This window comes from Leucopleurus acutus (genome assembly GCF_964270905.1).
Source record: "Leucopleurus acutus genome assembly, contig: HAP1_SCAFFOLD_323, whole genome shotgun sequence".
Lineage (NCBI taxonomy): Eukaryota > Metazoa > Chordata > Mammalia > Artiodactyla > Delphinidae > Leucopleurus > Leucopleurus acutus.
The window spans coordinates 245,029-263,266 of NW_028139025.1; the positions used below are offsets into that span (position 1 = coordinate 245,029).

General features: G+C 37.9%; 1 protein-coding gene across 1 annotated transcript in view; it reads left to right on the plus strand.

Moving 5' to 3' along the window:
- Positions 1 to 10,447, plus strand: part of LOC309978944 (metabotropic glutamate receptor 7-like) — a gene marked incomplete at its 5' end in the record, with an annotated part of 49,439 nt that extends 38,992 nt beyond the window's left edge. The window contains one exon of the mRNA XM_082865789.1: positions 10,229 to 10,447. Coding sequence (XP_082721915.1) covers positions 10,229 to 10,254 — 26 coding nt within the window. The 3' untranslated portion in view covers positions 10,255 to 10,447. The remainder of the gene's footprint in view (positions 1 to 10,228) is intronic.
- Positions 10,448 to 18,238: the final 7,791 nt, after the last annotated feature.

An 18,238-nucleotide genomic window follows, 5' to 3' on the forward strand; every position in this document is an offset into this window, starting at 1 on the left:
TTGAGTAACAGTGCAGAGTAACAGTGCAGCCGTGGAATGGCTGAGGTAGAAGTCATATATATGCCTTATTTCACAGATTCCTCCCCAGAATAGCTGTACCATTTTCCCCTCACCAGCAATACTTGGAATTTCTCTCTTGCCATATTCTTTGTCACCACACGCTGTTAATCTGCATTTTTAAAAATTAATTAATTTATTTTTGGCTGCATTGGGTCTTCGTTGCTACACTCAGGCTCTCTCTAGTTGCAGCGAGCGGGGTCTACTCTTCGTTGCGGTGCGCAGGCTTCTCATTGCAGTGGCTTCTCTTGTTGCGGAGCACAGGCTCTAGGCACGCGGGCTCAGTAGCTGTGGCTCCCAGGCTCTAGAGCGCAGGCTCAGTAGTTGTGGTGCGCAGGCGTAGTTGCTCCACAGCATAATTTGCATTTTAACTTCTGGAAATTTGGCATGTGTGGATTCATATGAAGTAAGGTGTTTTAATTCTGCATTGCTCTGATTCTAGAAAAGTTAGGTCTTCATATACTTTCTTGCTATTCATGTTTTCCATTCTATGAATTGCCTATCATGACCTTCGCTCATTTTTCTATTGAGTATTGTGTGTCTTTAGAGATGTAGAAGTTTTTGTATTCAGATGTTGAGTCCTTTGTTGGGTTTTAGATAATGTATATGTCTTCTACCCATCAACTGTTTTTCAGTCTGACTTTGGTATCCTTTATTGTACATAAAATTCTAATTTTTTATTAAAGTATAATTGATTTACAATATTATGTTAATTTCAGGTGTACAACATGGTGATTCAATATTTTTATAGATTATGCTCCATTGAAAGTTATTATAAAATATTGGCTATATTCCCCATGCCGTACAATATATCCTTGTATCTCATTTATTTTATACATAGTTGTCTGCACTTCCTAATTCCCAGTCTGTATCTTGCCCCTCTCGCTTCCCTCTCCCCACTGGTAACCACTAAATTGTTTTCTATATCTGTGAATCTCTTTCTGTTTTGTTGTATTCATTCGTCTTATTTTTTAGATTCTATTTATAAGTGATATCATTACAGTATTTGTCTTTGTCTGACTTATTTCACTAAGCATAATACCCTCCAGGGCCATCTATGTTGTTGTAAATGGCACAATTTAATCATTTTTTATGGCTGAGCAGTGTTCCATTGTGTACGTATGGCACGTATTCTTTGTTCATTCATCTGTTGATGGACACTTACGTTGCTTCCATATCTTGGCTATTGTAAACAATGCTGTTATAAACACTGGATGTGGGTGCATGCATCTTTTCAAATCAGTGTTTCTGTTTTCTTCAGATATATACCCAGGAGTGGAATTACTGGATTATATGGTTGTTCTGTTTTGTTTTTGTTTTTATTAACATCTTTATTGGAGTATAGTTGCTTTATAATGGTGTGTTAGTATCTGCTTTATAACAAAGTGAGTCAGCTATACATATACATACGTCCCCATATTTTCTTCCTCTTCTCTCTCCCTTCCACCCTCCCTATCCCACCCTCTAGTGGCTACATCAGTTAACATTCCCACCAACAGTGTACCAGGGTTTCCTTTTCTCCACATCCTCGGCAAGGCTTGTTAGTTTTGTTCTTTTTTATGATAGCCATTCTGACATGTGTGAGGTGATCTCTCATTGTTATTTTGATTTGCATTTCCCTGATGGCTAGTGATGTTGAGCATCTTTTCATGTGCCTGTTGGCCATCTGTATGTTTTCTTTGGAAAAATGTCTATTCAGCTCTTCTGCCTATTTTTTTAAATCAGATTTTTTATATTAATAAATTTATAATTTTAATATAGTTAAACTCATCACTTTTGCTTCATACAATGTATGCTTCTTTATTTTTCAAAGATCTATTTCATCTCTTACCCTGAAATCACAAATATATTACCTTGCAATTTCTTTTATTCTCTCTAGATTTTATTTTTCACATTTAAATATTAAAACTATTGTATTTTAGTTTTGTACATTAGGTGGAATTATATAACATAATGGTTAATAGAATGATTTCTGTGGGGTTTAAGTTCCAGCTCCACCATGTACTTCTTAGGCTAGTCATTTTATCTCTCATACTTCAGTTTTTCCACCTGTAAAATGAGGATAATAGTTTATGCCTTGTGGATTTTTTTGTGAAGATTAGGTGAGCTATATAGGACTGGGTACAATATAAGTGATATCACTAGGTTAAGATCCAGTCTCATCTCTCTTTTTAAAATGAGACTGTTTCCCCAAAAGCTGTAATTCAACTTCCTCCATTGGACTATGATTCCATCTCTTTCATGTGCCAACTTTCTATCTGTATATAGCTCTATTTCTAGGCCACCTGTTTGATTTGTTTTCTTATTTGCTGTTTCTTCCAAGGGCATCACACAGTTCTTATCTATCATGACTTCCCAATATATCTTAATGTGTAGGGCACATTCTCCATTTTGAGCTTATTTTTCAAAACTACCTTAGCTGTATGGAGAACTTTATTCTTCCAGATACATTTTATTTTACTTTATTTTATTTTATTTTTTTTATAGGAGATAGAGCAATCTGCTCTTTTTTTTTTCTTTTTTTTTTTTGCCTGCATTGGGTCTTCATTGCTGCGTGTGAGCTTTGTCTAGTTGCAGCGAGCCGTGGGGCAGGAGGCTACTCTTTGTTGTGGTGCACAGGCTTGTCATTGCAGTGTCTTCCCTTGTTGCAGAGCACAGGCTCCAGGCTCGTGGGCTTCAGTAGTTGTGGCTCGTGGGCTCTAGAGTGCAGGCTCAGCAGTTGTGGTGCACCAGCTTAGTTGCTCCGTGGCATGTGGGATCTTCCTGGACCAGGGATTGAACCCATGTTCCCTCCATTGGCAGGCGGATTCTCAACCACTGCGCCACCAGGGAAGTCCCCCAGATACATTTTAGAATCACTTTTTTATGCTGTCCCTCAAAAAAAAAAAAAAGAGCTTGGCCTTTTATTACAGTTGCATTTAATTTTATAGATTAATATAAGGACATTTATATTATTATAGTAAGTCATCTCATCCATACCTGTGATATAAATTTCTTTTACTCATGTGTCCTCTAATAAAGTTTTCATTATGAAGATTTTCTGCATAATTTATTAGGTGAAACCCCATACTCTCTATAGGTTTTGTTACTGTGGTAAATTCATCTTGTATTGTATCTAGATATTGATGCTATGGAGGAACACAATTGATTTTGGTGTATTAATTTTTTTCCAGCCCCTATGTTGAGCTCTTTTCTTAGATTTAATAGTTTATTGATTTTCCTGTGTTTCCAATGAAATACATAATCAAAACAATCTATAAATATGACATTTTTATCTGTATTCTTCTAAACCTTCTCTCTTTCTATTTCTCTCAATACACAGCTCCAAAAAGGTCGGCTCCAATAGACCAGTAATGTTAGAAATCTTCATCTCAATTCTCTCCTTAAAGGAAATGCTAATTTTTTAAAAAAATTAGTACTATAATAATTTTTGTTAGTGTATACATGTGCCATGTATTTTTGGTATATAGCCTTTATCAAGGAAAGATAGTTATTATTTGGATGTAGTTTTATAAAATTTACCCTACCTATAGATTTGGATGTAGTTTTATAAAATTTACCCTACCTATAGATTTGGATGTAGTTTTATAAAATTTACCCTACCTATAGATTTTGAACCTCATGGGATGCTTTTTATCTCTTCTATCTAAAAAGAATGATGATATGATTTTTCTCCTTTTATTTAACTAATACAGTGAATCACATGAATTGATTGGCTGATACTGAACCAACCTTGCATTCTCAAGGATAAACCCACTTGACCAAATCGTATTATAGTATAGATTAGCTTTTGCTGTATTACAAACCACCTCAAAACTGAGTGGCTTAGGGAGATCAGCTTGGTGCTTTGTGACCACCTAGAGGGGTGGGATAGGGAGGTTGGGAGGGAGGGAGACACAAGAGGGAAGAGATATGGGAACATATGTATATGTATAACTGATTCACTTTGTTATAAAGCAGAAACTAACAAACCATTGTAAAGAAATTATACTCCAATAAAGATATAAAAAACAAAAAAACAACAAAAAACTTAGTGGCTTAAAATAGCAATTACTTGGCCATTTGGGACTGGATTCATCTGGGTAGTGTTTTACTTTTGGTTTTATCTGGGCTCCTTCATGCAGTTTTAGTCAACTGATGGATCAGCTGAGTGAGAGCTGGTCTGAGACAGCCTCACTCACAGGTTCGGTGGTTGGCTTGGACAGTGGGAGCACCTGGTCCACTTGTCTTCAGAACCTAGTGGGCTAGTCCTCGGCAACTGAGCCATCAAGCTCTTTTGCTATTGTCTCATCATGTGGGTTGAGTATGCCAAAGCCCAGTCCTGCTGAAGTGGTGACTCAGGAATGAGGGTGTCCGAAGGGGATTGTACCATAATTTTTGAAACATCCTATCACAATGTTTTTAATATACCTTAAAACTCTGTGGAATAATATTGTATTTAGGTTTTTGACTTATATTTTTAATAAGAAAAATTTGATTGTAATGTTTTTTTATATTGCCCCTGTTTGGTATAATATTCTTCTTGCACCTCTAGCCCCATTATTCTAGCTTGGGGTACTTAAAATGTATTGAAGGGGATAGAAATGAGTATTGCATCTTAAATAAAAGTCTTGGACAAGTGGTTCCCACTTATCACTGAGGTTGTTCAAAAGGCTGCACTCTCACAGTGGACTATTGAACCCTTATGTACACCAAGCATTACATCTCACTTATACAATATTTATATCACAGCGCCTATGTATAGCACAATACCCATTGCTAATTCAGATTGTGTTTTAAGATATGAGACAAAATGTAAGACTTTTATTATAGTCATAAACATCTAGCAAACCAACCAGAAAATAAAAGCTAATTTTCAGTTGGTTGGCCGAGAACAAAAAAGCGAAGAATACCTAGTGCAAAACCATATCTCTGCTAACTACTGTTGGATTTAGAGCACACACATGCTAAAAAATATGTTCTTATCAAAGATTTGAGGTTGGACCTGAAAAAATTATATCAGAAGTGAAAATAATCATGTGGTCTGACCAGCGTGGATCACACAAAGTAAGTGTATACTATATATAAAGTAGATAGACTACGAGGTCCTACTGTATAGCACAGGCAACTATATTCAATACCTTGTAATAACCTATAATGGAAAAGGATCTGAAGAAGAAATACATATATCGGAATCACTTGGCTGTACACCTGAAACACAACATTGTCAATCAACTATACTTCAAGTAAAACAAAACAAAACAAAAAACTAAGTGTAAAGGGAAGTACAGTTTTATAAATTCACCTCTGATATCCAATGGACCAACTGAAAGACAACAGAAACTACAACTATCTAGGAGACAGGACTTGGCCGGCAAACCAGGCCGTTACCCTCGGTAACGGTCATACCTGCCAAAAAATATACAGACTAGCCTGCATTCATGAATACATAGGAATTCTTCATTTATCTGGCATTGTTAGGCAATGAGGTATTGTATGTTAGGAGAAGTTTTTTTAAAATGACAAATTTAAGAGGAGTTATTTTAACCTTCACTCGGTAATTTTTTTCTAAAATTAAGAAATGTATCTACTGGTGTATCTAATGTTTCCTTGATAACTCGGGGTCATCAGTTCAATCAACGTTTGCATGAATAATGCAAATGGAAACAAGACAGGCATGCTTACTGAAACTGAAAATGACATAGCAATGGCTGGAATAACTGATGAGAGAGCAAGAAAACAGCAGAACTGAAAACAAACCGTGATCAGGAAACAATCAGTCAAGTTCTGACTTTCTGTACTTAGTTTCAAAAAGAGATACCACAAATCCCAGCGAGAGACTCCAGCATCATTAGCTGTCGTTCTCCTTTGTTTCCACCTTCCTTTCCTTTTCCTTCTACCCTAGATTGTTCCAGGAAGTGTTTATAGCTCCTTGCAAGACACATTCTAATACTTGCTTTCTCTCACACAAACTTCACAATATGTCCATGTGATAAATGGTGTGGAGGTAAAAGAGAATTCATCACAGGGACAGCTCCTACGAAAATAAAATTAGAAACTAGCTTCTAAACATGCAGAGAGAAGGGCGTGGTGTCAGGCACTAATTTCCTTGCGAATTCCTCTCCATTTCTAATAGACGTTCTTCTTTACCAAGATCCCTTTTTATTGGTGTCCTATTCCAGACTGCTCCACTCCGCCCATCCTCATCCTGTAAAATACATTCACACTCTTTTGTGACCCTACTTATTTGCCCATTAAATAATCAATCATAGAACTGTCGGAATTAAATACAGAGTGAAATTAAAATACTGGAGTCACTTGGAGGGTTTAAGCAGCTCCACCAGAAAATACTGGGCATGGATTTAAAAGAGGCTGCGTGGGACTTGCTCTTGTCCAACTTCTTTCTCAAGAAGTATCTGAAATAAGCCTAAATTCTGAGTTAATCAGACTGGCCTGCTTTCTCAGGTGGACTGGAATTCTGTTCTTTCCCCTCAACTCCCTGATGTCAGTGGTAATTTCCGGAGAGGAGGTGGACTTCTCTGCCTACTGCAGAAGCTCAGTTCCCCCCCGGGTCCGCTCCCTGTCTGAATCCCACACTTGAGGCCAGATGCCAGCCTTCCCAGAACATTTGTGGCCTCCTTTCAGTTTTTGACCTGCTCAGATTGAGTCCCTCTAGACTCTTTCTGGAAACCTGATCTTCAACCCCTTTCCCTGACCTCGATGGTTACCTGCCTACTTTAGGCCTCAGGTGCTTTAGCTATAAAATGATATAGTTGCCCTTAATTCTACAGTCTTCTTTCTAAAGCGCTACAATGTGGTGGCTCCTTGAAAATGTTTCTCTTTGCTGGTTTTAATTTTGTAGAGAATTAAAACCCCAGCCACTCTAAAAGACAGTAAGTTACATTGGATAAGGAAAGTGTGCTTTTGTAGTTAGATTAACAGGGATGGAAGACGACTTAGTATGTTTTAAGATACTCATGATCCGTTCTCGTGAGAGTCGGGGAAGAAGGGGAAGAGAGTTAATAAAATACCAAACAATTGTGACAAATTAAGTTCACCAAGATGTAGGTGATTAGTTACTACTTGAATAAGCCACACAAATCCAATTCAAGTTTTCCTTTAGTTTTCTAAGAAGGATCCCAGTGAACTGAGTCCCATGTTCAGTGACTCCACGTTCAATGGCTTAGTCTTTAAAAACTGTTATGTTGCTGGAAGCAGAAATATTGCCCATCAGTCCTAATTGATGTTTAGCTATCATGCACATTTCAAATAATTTATTACATTGCCTGATCTCAGTGTAATACATTCTAAAGGGGCAAAGAGCACACGAAAAGTTATGGAGTCTCCATCTTCTACACTAAAGTGTGCAATAAATTACATATTATTTGGCCGTGAAATTCACAAGCCATAGAAACCACACCATTAGCAATGTATACAGTGGTAAACAGCAGGTAATGAGAATGATATAAAACCAAACAGACTGTGTATGTTGGCACTGCTGCCAATAAAGCAATTATTAAATGCATTCATATGCATCTACGCTAGGTAAGCTCTTTAGGGCAATTGCTATGAGTTCTACATACCTGTCAGGATATTATATATAGCCCAGTTTCTATGCCCTTTATTCAAAGACGCTGAGAAAGGGTTACTCTGGGTAAATTCAGACCTTTTCTCAATATAGAATTTGGTCAACATGCATTCTGAACAGCAAAATTTCACAGTATTTTCCTACACTAATTGCCACCTCAGCAAATGCAGGATTAAGTATAATGGATTATAAGGAGTTAGAAAGGAAAGATGGAAGAAAAGAAGGAAGGTAGAAAAATGGTGGATATGGAGTACTTCAACATTTATGTAGAGTGGACCTAAAACTAACCTGAGGTTTCCCTGAATTATTAGCATATGCTATAGAAACTTAAATGAAAAAATAAAAAACCCCAGCAAGGGAAACTCAAAGATTCTTTGCTTTTTCACTTTACTGCATATACACGTCCATCTTAAACAATCTATATGCTTATATCCAACACGAGAGCATTGTTTTGCAAGGCTATTTGGGTTCTATCAGCATGTAAAGGTCAGACAACTCAACTTTAGCAGAGTCAGCTTTCAGGTGAATAATTGTTTCTTTCAGGTTGCGAGCATTTGAATTCTCCAGAAATGTTTCCCAAAACATGAAAATTAAAAGAGTCCTAGGACAGCGTCCTTTAGAAGTTTTATAGTATCAAGGTTTTTGGAGGAGGAGTATCCTTGTCCATTATCAACACAATGATTCCAAGCAGATCAATTTATGCTGAGAATATTATATAACAGAACCCACTTCACATCCATTATACTGACAATGATCTTCCTTACTTCAACCTTGTGCTTCTTATAAAGTTGAAAATACTGAGCCAAGAACAGACAGTGACAATGCCAGAGACTCAGCTGTACCTATAGGTGCCTTCAGACAACATCAGCCACCCAGGCTAAAGTCCTGGTTTAAAACATCCCAACATGAATGAATCTCAAAAATCATATGCTGAGCAAGTGAAGCCAGATCAGAAGGGCACCTACTGTATTATTCAACTTACATGAAATTGTAAACTGGGCAAAAGTCATCTCTAAAGATAAAAAACAGATCCGTGGTTGCCTTGGGGTGGGAGATGGGGATACTTTTGCAAAAGCCTGGGAGGAAACTTTCTAGGGTTTTAGAATTGTTATCTATCTTTATGGGGGTGGTAGTTATACAAATGTATACATTAATTAAAAGTCACTGAACCGTTGACTAAAAATGTCTGCATTTTATGTATGTAAATGATACCTTAATAAGGTTGATTACAAAATGAACCAAAACCAAAACAAAGCAGAAGAAAAACCTCTCAAGACCTTAAAGAAAATACACTGTTTTCTTCCAGGGTACCAGATTGGAAATGAGGCATCGGTCTGTTCTACCCTCAGATTATCCCTAGGATTATCTAGTCTATTTTAAAGCACTAGAGTCCTCTATAAGGAAAACTCACCCCATGTTTAATTTCTTTGATTTCTTCTGTGCCTCTTCTCCCAACACAGTGAAGCCATTCACGGAAGAAAAACCAGCTTTTTCCAACTTTGCATCACCATATATTCTTTGCAAAGCTATTATTTATAGAATAAAATTTGGTGACACTTTGTAAAAATCTAGCTTTTTGAGGCTTACAAATCTTAACAGTTAACCTATTGCGTCCACTGGAATTTGGAAAAAAAATTATTTTGAAAATGAATAGCTGAGAATTGACATTTTTGCTTTTTGTGATTTTTCTCCTCCCCTAAGAGAGAAGTGAGTAGGAATGAGAAACACATACATAAAGAAAAAAAATTATCTTGCTGCCTTTGCATGGTTATAATTTATAGGAGGCCCTTTTCAACAATAATCTATTATCAGAATCAATAAAATATAATCTCCATGAAGGCCAGGCCAGGATATTTGTCTCTTTTTCAGCAGATTGCAATACAAACCACATTCATGGATATGCTTCTTGATGATCTTTGTAATACTGTAACAGTTGACCATTTCCTCATGCCTCTTCACCTTAACTTAAACCTGGTTTTTCACTGATGACCTCACATTTCCTTCTCTATCACTTGGTTGTGGGCCTCTTTTCCAACTCCAACTCCACCTCGCATTTCACTCTGGAACCAAAGGAAGACTCACACCTTCCTGCTTTTTAGTGATACCTCAAGGTCATTTCCATATTGTGATCACCCTGAAGAATAGCCAGACAATTGTTATTTCAGAGCCATCTGACAGTTTGTAGCTCTAAAAATTAACTAAGGACCAAATTTGTCAAAAATATCCTAGTTTAAGATTTTGGTAATACAGCAACAGTAATCCCGAAGTCACTTATGACAATCAGTGTGGGAAGCATCCTCCTTCAGGAAGATCCTTTGCCATACAATACTCTTTCCCTGTCAGGTAATAAGGAAGCACGGCCGAGGAAAGTAACCTTTTGTAGAAAGAAATACTTGGCTTCGAGAAGGCTTGAAGTTCATACATTTTTCTTGAATTAGATTCCCCATTAATTACTTTATCCACAAAGAGGTAATTATCAGAATTATGTAAGCAATTAAGGAGATGCTACTCCACATTCTTTCAGCTTGTTGACCTTTCTCACTTTATTTCATGTGGCCATCTGAAACATCAGTGATTTACATGTCTGTCTTTTTTTTTTAACAGATTTCTGTGTGTGTGTGTCCCCATGATGAAAACATCATTAAAGTAAAATATCATGAATAGACTCTTAAGAAGCAGAGTCTACTTAAAGTCCTGGAAAATATGAAAGCACTAATATTCATGGACAGCTCTACACTCTGAAAGTTACTCCAAATGTTGTTGATCTCTCTTTTGTCTAGGAGTTTTTCAAATTTTCTACCATGATCATTTGTTAGTTTTATAATTACATAATAAAGGCATTACGTCATACAATCTTTTGTTATCTATTGCAGTTTTAAAACTATTCCTTTCCTTGTCCTCAGCAGATATGTCACAGATTATTAGTACACAAGCAAAGACTTTCAACGTAACAGTACTTTATAGTGAGAAGAACTATACTGAGCTATCTCTATCCTAAGACAATGCACTAGGAAAGCACTAGGAATTCTTAAGCACTAGGAATACAGAGACGATCAAGGGGCAAGTTCCTTGCCTTCAAGTATACATGATCATTATAGCAAATGCTTAAATAGCACTTAGTATGTAACTCACCACAGCAGTCTTATTATCCTCCTTTTTAATAGGTGAGCAGAGGAAGCCACAGGAAAGTCATAGGGTAAAGCCAGAATTTGAACCTAGGTAGACTAGTACACTCTCCACGGCTTTAACTACTACATTAAAAAAAAATATATATATATATATGTTATATATATATATAAAAAAAAAAAACTCCAAGTATTCCAAAGTTACAAAACACTTATCTACCAAAACTCAAAAAGGAGCACACAAACTTGCACAGAAAATAAACATGTAAAAGTTCATAAATAAACCACAATATAACCTGCTCCACATAATATACTGACTGCAGTGTCCTGGGCCTCTCCCATCCTTAGGTAGCTGGAAATTACAACAAAATAATACTTTTCACCTTTGGAAGCCACACCATCTCTCATACCAACCAACCAATTACTTCCTTAGAGGGAATAGGAAATTAACCTGAATATCATAAGAAAATATACATATATAGCATTACTGATGTAGAATCTTTGTTTAAAGACAATAATTTCAATAGCAGAGGGAATGTTACCATTGCAGGCTTCCGATAACCTCTATATTTCTCAGATTTCATGCTAAATCATATAATGCCATATTGTGTCTGAAGCTATTTTTTCAATAGTCCATTTTCTTAAATGGACTAGCAATGCCGTAAATACTGAGGAACATTTTGGCTCCCAAATCCTAAAGCCATTCTGATTATGCCTGGGTGATCATGGGGACGTCATCGGAACTACCAGAGGACTGGCTGAAATACCAGTGTTCTGGCCAGCTTACAAATTAGAAATTATACAGAATCCAATTTTATTTTTTTGTTAAGTAATTCCTATGAGGCTTTTGGGATGTCAGTGTAAAGTCCTTTCATGTGTAATCTTTATCCCTAGATAGGGAACAATGCCAATCCCCGTCATAAATACTTTCACAACCTGACACTGAAAATCCACTGTAGGGCATAGGACCTGCAAATAGGATGTGAATCACACATATCCACTCATTCAGACAATCCACAAATATTCATTTTTAAGTCTACTATATGCCAATAATGTACCGGCCTCTCAGATGCTAAACCATGCTAAATGCTGAAACAGACATACTCAGTTCGGGCCCTCCTGGAACTTATTACCTACAGAAGTGCCTTCGTTGTAAATGGTCAGGTCTCAGCCAATGCTATTATCATCAGCAGGTGACCAAAGGATAGAGCTTGCTTTCTAAACAAGCTCCACACTCTTTGCTTTCAACATTTTTGTTTTCCTTTAAGGCACATAATCCAGTGGTCAGTTTCTCCCAGTTAGTGAGGTTTGGGGAAAAGGTACCCAGTGAACAATTCCTTGTGGCCTCACTCTTTCCTCACACTCTCCTCTGTGCTTTTGAGCTAAAGAGACCTGGATTAAAGTCAGTTGTTCTAAGCTTATTATTTTAAAATACGGCTGCTCCTGCTTTGAGGATTTCCACTGGACCAACACAGCAGCAAAGCAGCACTGAATCAGAAGCAGGTAAATTTCAAAATGACAGCTCTAAACATATCCACTCTCCTTTTGTTCTCCTCCTATCCCTTTGCTCTGAACACCTCTGCCCTGAGGCTTTGCCTTTACCCTTCTCTGATTACTGCTCCAAAAGGGTTTCCAAGAGCGGGGAGTATTTTATGGTTTCATTTGCTCCCAAGTCCTTGGTGGAAAAGGATGCTTGCTTCCTGATTCTTACTAATTCCACACTCACATCATCAACACAAAAACCATCATTAAAAAAAAATTTCCTCAGCTTCATATTTCTTCTGGGCCAACACTGAAAGAATATTTTCAAAGAAACACTATCCTCTCTCCTTTGCTCTTCTGAGTTTCACGTTCTTACCTCCAGTCTCATTTTCAACCCTTATTACGGGATGCATCACAAAAACATAAGAAAGTTCTTTGTGCTTTCCTGTACCAGCTAATTATTCTAATTTGTTCTGTCTCTACCGAACAGAATGCGAAATCAACACAAAGGCTGATTATGCGACCTCTTCCAAGGGAATGGTCTGAGAGTTGTCTATTTACTAATGAAGCTCAGTGTGTATTAAGGCTTGACTGAAGCAATCATCAGGAATTTTCATCCCTTAAATTAGTCTTTTCTACCAGATGCACATCTTTCATTTCGGATAATATAACTTTTAAGTTCAGGATACAACTGGACAAAAGAAAAGTAAAAAAGGTAACCAACACAACATTTGCAGTAATAACACAGTAACAGCTATCATCCTTCCCTGAGGAATTCAGCCTACTTTATGGACACAATTTAGTACAAACTCATAAGAAAGCTAACAAAGCCCCAAACCACTTCACAAGAGCGTAGAGAGGTAAAGGTCAGAAATTATTACTGCCAGACCCAGCAGACAATGGCACCTACCGGAAAGAGCACAGGACAGGAAAACCTGGAAGCCTGTGTTCCAGTTTCGGTTATTCCTTTAAGGACTAGTACGATCTGAGTGAACTCAGCCTGCCCTGCTTTTTCCATTTATAAAAACCTACATCATCCTCTCAGTAGAATGAAATGCCACATCTGAAAAGTTGCAGATCTCTTAAGGAAAGAAAAAAGCTCATGCTTTCCAACCAAAATGGAATAATTCAGTCAATGGAGACTTAATAAAAATCTGCCATAAAGCAATTGTTTACTTGAAATCCATCTTTTGTGGTATATTTATTGGGGTAAGGAGTGTAAGCAAATCATAATTAGAGTTACCGATTATTCCAGAAATCAAGGTCATTGAGTTCAGATTCCAACTTTGACCCTGACCCAGGCTTACAGAGATGTAAGATGTCCCAATACCTCATATCCACCATACATGGAAGAAACAAGGTATGCAGACAGATCCTCTTATAAATATCCCATATGTCGTGGTTTTAATACAGGGTCTCAGATTCATTGCCATTCTTCGCATCCAGATGTGGGCATTTTCCTTTGAATTTAGGCAGGCTTTCCATGGCTTCAAACAATAGAGCAGGGGTCAGTAAATTATGGCTGGTGGGCCAAGTCTAGGCCTCTACCAGCTTTTATAAATGAAGCTTTATTGGAACACAGCCATGTTCCTTAGTATATGTATTGTTTGTGTCTGTTTTCACATCACAGCAGCAGAGCTAAGTAGTTGCAAAAGAGACTGTATGGCTTGTAAAGCCTAAAATATTGACTGTCTGACACTTTATGGAAAAAGGTCTCCAACGCCTGCAATAGTATATAATGAAAGTGATGCTATGTAACATCTAAGACTAGGTCATAAAAGGTCATGCAGCTTTTGCATGATTCTCGTGGAATGCTTCAACCCTGGACACTCATTCTCTTGGAATACTCTATCTTGAATCCTAACTACCACGTTATGAGAAGTCCAAGCCACCTGGGCAGCCATCTATAGGCACTCCAGTCAACAGTCCTTGTTGGGCCCAGTCTTCAAGGGCCAGACATGTGAATTAAAATTATCTAGATGATTCCAGCCCCAGCCATCTGAATCCTCATGAGCTGAGGTTCCAGACATCAGTCATGGAGTAGAGACAAGCCATCTCCTCTGTGTACTGTTTGAATTGCTGACCCACAGAATCTGGGCACATATTAAAATTTTTGTTTATTTCACCACTAAGTTTGGACTTCTTTATTATGTAGCAATAGATAACTATAGCACTGTGTCTGTACACAGGATATCTACATTTCACAGAGCACAGATTTTTAGATGTGAATGTTGACTGCTCAATTTCTAAGAAGAACGTATACACACACATAGGTACAAAATGTTTATGTATATGTAAATATTAGACCTATATAATAAACTAATCTATATTATCCATAAAATGAGGGGGCCTTGATAATGGCTAACATTATTTTTCAGTATTTATTGTGTTCCAAGAACTGATAAATTCTTGCATTGTATGAATTTTCTCTTTCACCCTCATAGCAACTCCCTGAGAGAAGTAATGGTATCTCTATTTTATAGATGAGAAAACTGAGGCAAAAACAGATAACATGCTCAAGAGTACTCAACAAGTAAATTTTAGAGTCAAGATTTGAACCCAAATTCTCAAGTTTTAGATCCCTTACTCATACTCACCAAGCTATATACTGAGGAAGGGGATGAAAGCTGACGCCATTACCTCATGCTCAAGAAGTTAGACAGAAACTTAGCAGGTATGGTTGAAAGAAGACAGGACTTGGGGTCGTAAGTCCAGAGCCTGAGTTATGAGATGAATTCTCCTCTCATCTAGATATAGGTTTGTTTTTAGAAAATGAAGAAGATCACTGCATATTTTGATTGTTAATTTCTGTACTTAATGATTACCAAAGAATGGAACTTTACCAGGGAGCTATTTTGCAATGACATAAATTATTGATTCAAACTCAAACCTTTATTATAAATTATTGATTCAAAATCAAATCTTTATTAAGTCTCCCTTGCATCAGAAGTTTTTCCCACTCTTCATTTCTTTGAAACCCTTTCCTGTCTACTCTTGGCCAAAGCTTGAAGCCTAATTTAACACTTGGAAATAAAATAATGAAATAGTCATAACACAGCAATTCCAATGCCTACTGAAATGGAAGCTCTAAATAATTTTTCAGATAATTTAGGAAATTAAAAATATTTACATCATAGATGCAAAGACAGAAGTTACTTGTGTAATAAATGGTGAGACAAAAAGTTTCTGGTCAAGTAGATTTGTTTAAATATGATCACTAATCTGAGTTCTACCCCTGTGCTAAAACCCAGTGACAGGTTGCATACAGCTTCTAAAGGGATAGTTCAGTGCATTGGGTCAAATTCATGCCATAAAATGTGGTATTAGTAGTAGTACTAGAAGACAAAGTGACTGTCTTCTTTGGGACATAGATGAAGACCCCAAGATAGACAATATCAAGGACAAATTATGTAGAATAAGATATTATCTCAGTCCTTGGAAAATGTCATCCAGGATAGAACAAGAAGTAGATTTATTATCAAGTACATGAAGCCAGAGACAGTAAGCAATGAGTGGTAGTTGGTTAAAATAGACAGGTTTTAGAAGCAGAGGCACAGATGTAGAAAACAAACTTAGGGTTACCAGGGGATTGTGGCAGGGAGGCTAAATTGGGAGATTGGGACTGAAATATACACACTACTATACATAAAATAGATAACTAGTAAGAACCTGCTCTTCTTATTAGCCCAGGGAACTCCATTCAGTACTCTGTAATGGGCTATTTGGAAAAGACTCCAAAAAAAAAAATAAAAGTGGGGCTTCCCTGGTGGCACAGTGGTTGAGAGTCTGCCTGCTGATGCAGGGGACACGGGTTCGTGCCCCGGTCCGCGAAGATCCCACATGCCGCGGAGCGGCTGGGCCCGTGAGCCATGGCCGCTGAGCCTGTGCGTCTGGAGCTTGTGCTCCACAACGGGAAAGGCCACAACAGTGAGAGGCCCGCGTACTGAAAAAAGAAAAAAAAAAAAGTGGATATATGTACATGTATAACTGATTCACTTTGCTGTACACCTGAAACTAACACAACACTGTAAATCAACTACACTCCAATAAAAATTTTTTAAAAAAACCAGGTTTTAAGAACCATAGTCAGGGAGCAGTGTGGATTGGAAAGACCTGGCAAGAAATATTTCTGCATCCTCAGACAATGCTCCCCAAGCTGGCTATTGCAAGGGTGAGCATTTAAGAGATCTTTGACCTAAGGAGGACATGAGATTAACAATCTATCCCAATGTGCATGAATTATTCTCCTCGGTACTATCAGAAATCAGATGGCATCCTAGAGCAGGGGTCAGCAGATCTTTTTGTAAAGGGTTAGATAGTAAATATTTTGGATTTTCTGTACCATACATCTCCATTGCAACTGCCCATCTGCTGCTGTAGCACAGAAACAGCCATGCACAATACGTTAATGAATGGATGCGGCTGTGTTCAAGCCAAACGTTATGTACAAAACCAGGAGTCAAGCGAGATCTGATCAGTGGGCCAGAGTGTGCGGACCCCAGTTCTGGGTCAGTGTTCACAGCTGAATGAGTCATGAGGCCTTAAGTTCCAGTTCTCATTGTACTACTTTCTACCTGGGTGAACTTGGGTTCGTCCTTTTATTTATATGGGCCACTGTATTAGTCAAGGTTCTCCAGAAAAACAGAACCAACAGCATGTGTATACAATGTGCCCATATATACTGATAGATATAGATCTAGATATCGATATTGATACCTAGATCTATATCCATATCTATATAAAGATAGAGAAAGAGAGAGAGATTTTAAACAACTGGTTCACACAATAATAGAGGCTTGGTAAATTCAAAATCTGCAGGTTAGGCTGTCTAGAGACTCTCGGAAGAGTTGCAGTTCAATTTCTGTAAGTCTTCTGGCAGAATTCCTTTTTGCGACAGGGAGGTCAGTCTTTATTTTATTAAGAGCTTCACCTGATTGGATGAGGCCCATGCATATTATGGAGGATAACCTGCTTTACTCAAAGTCCGCCACAAATTTAATTATGAATTTCATCCAAAAACACCATCACAGGGACTACCCTGGTGGCACAGTGGTTAAGAATCCGCCTGCCAATGCAGGGGACACGGGTTTGAGCCCTGGTCTGGGAAGATCTCACATGCCGTGGAGCAACTAAGCCCATGCACCACAGCTACTGAGCCCGTGCACCTAGCGCCCATGCTCTGCAACAAGAGAAGCCACCGCAATGAGAAGCCCGCACACCACAACAAAGAGTAGCCCTCGCTTGCTGCAAATAGAGAGAGCCCACGTGCAGCAACGAAGACCCAATGCAGCCAAAAATATAAATAAATAAAACATAAAAATTTTAAAAAACACCATCACAGAAATATCCAGAATAATATTTGACCAAATAACTGGGCATGGTGGCCCAGACAAATTGACATGGAAAATTCACCACCTAAGCCTTAGTTTTGTCACCTGTTACTGAGAAATATGACTTATCTGAACTATTTTGATACCTAGAAGATACCTTCTAGAGGTAACACCCTCAGTATTTTACATGGTAGGCAGTAGAGGGAATGAGCCCATTTGCCCAGTCATATGACACCTAAAGGATAAACTTCTGTCTTCTCTCTCCAACCCACAAGGATGAATGCCAAAAATACATCACTTATATCTGCTTTAGCTAACATAGGATAGGTCTGGAACAGACCTATGCTCCCAGTAAGTCTCATGAAATGCTGTTTCATTAAGGAGAGACTTTACTTGCTAAGATTAGAAGAAAAAGAGGGTGGTGGATGATAACTGCCCAAGGATATAAGCTCATGCAAGGAAGCAGGAGAGAGAATGGGTATCCGAAGATGTGCACTCTGAGCGAACACTAATTCCACAGCATCAGGTTATAATTCAGGGAGCCCAACCGCTGGGGTTTTTTTCCCCTTCTTCTTTTCCCCCAAAGAGGGACAAGCATACTGACAAAGGAAGAGCATCAGTCACCACAGATAAATTGCTTTTTAGAGGTGATCTCGCAAATGATTTGGCTCAGTGTA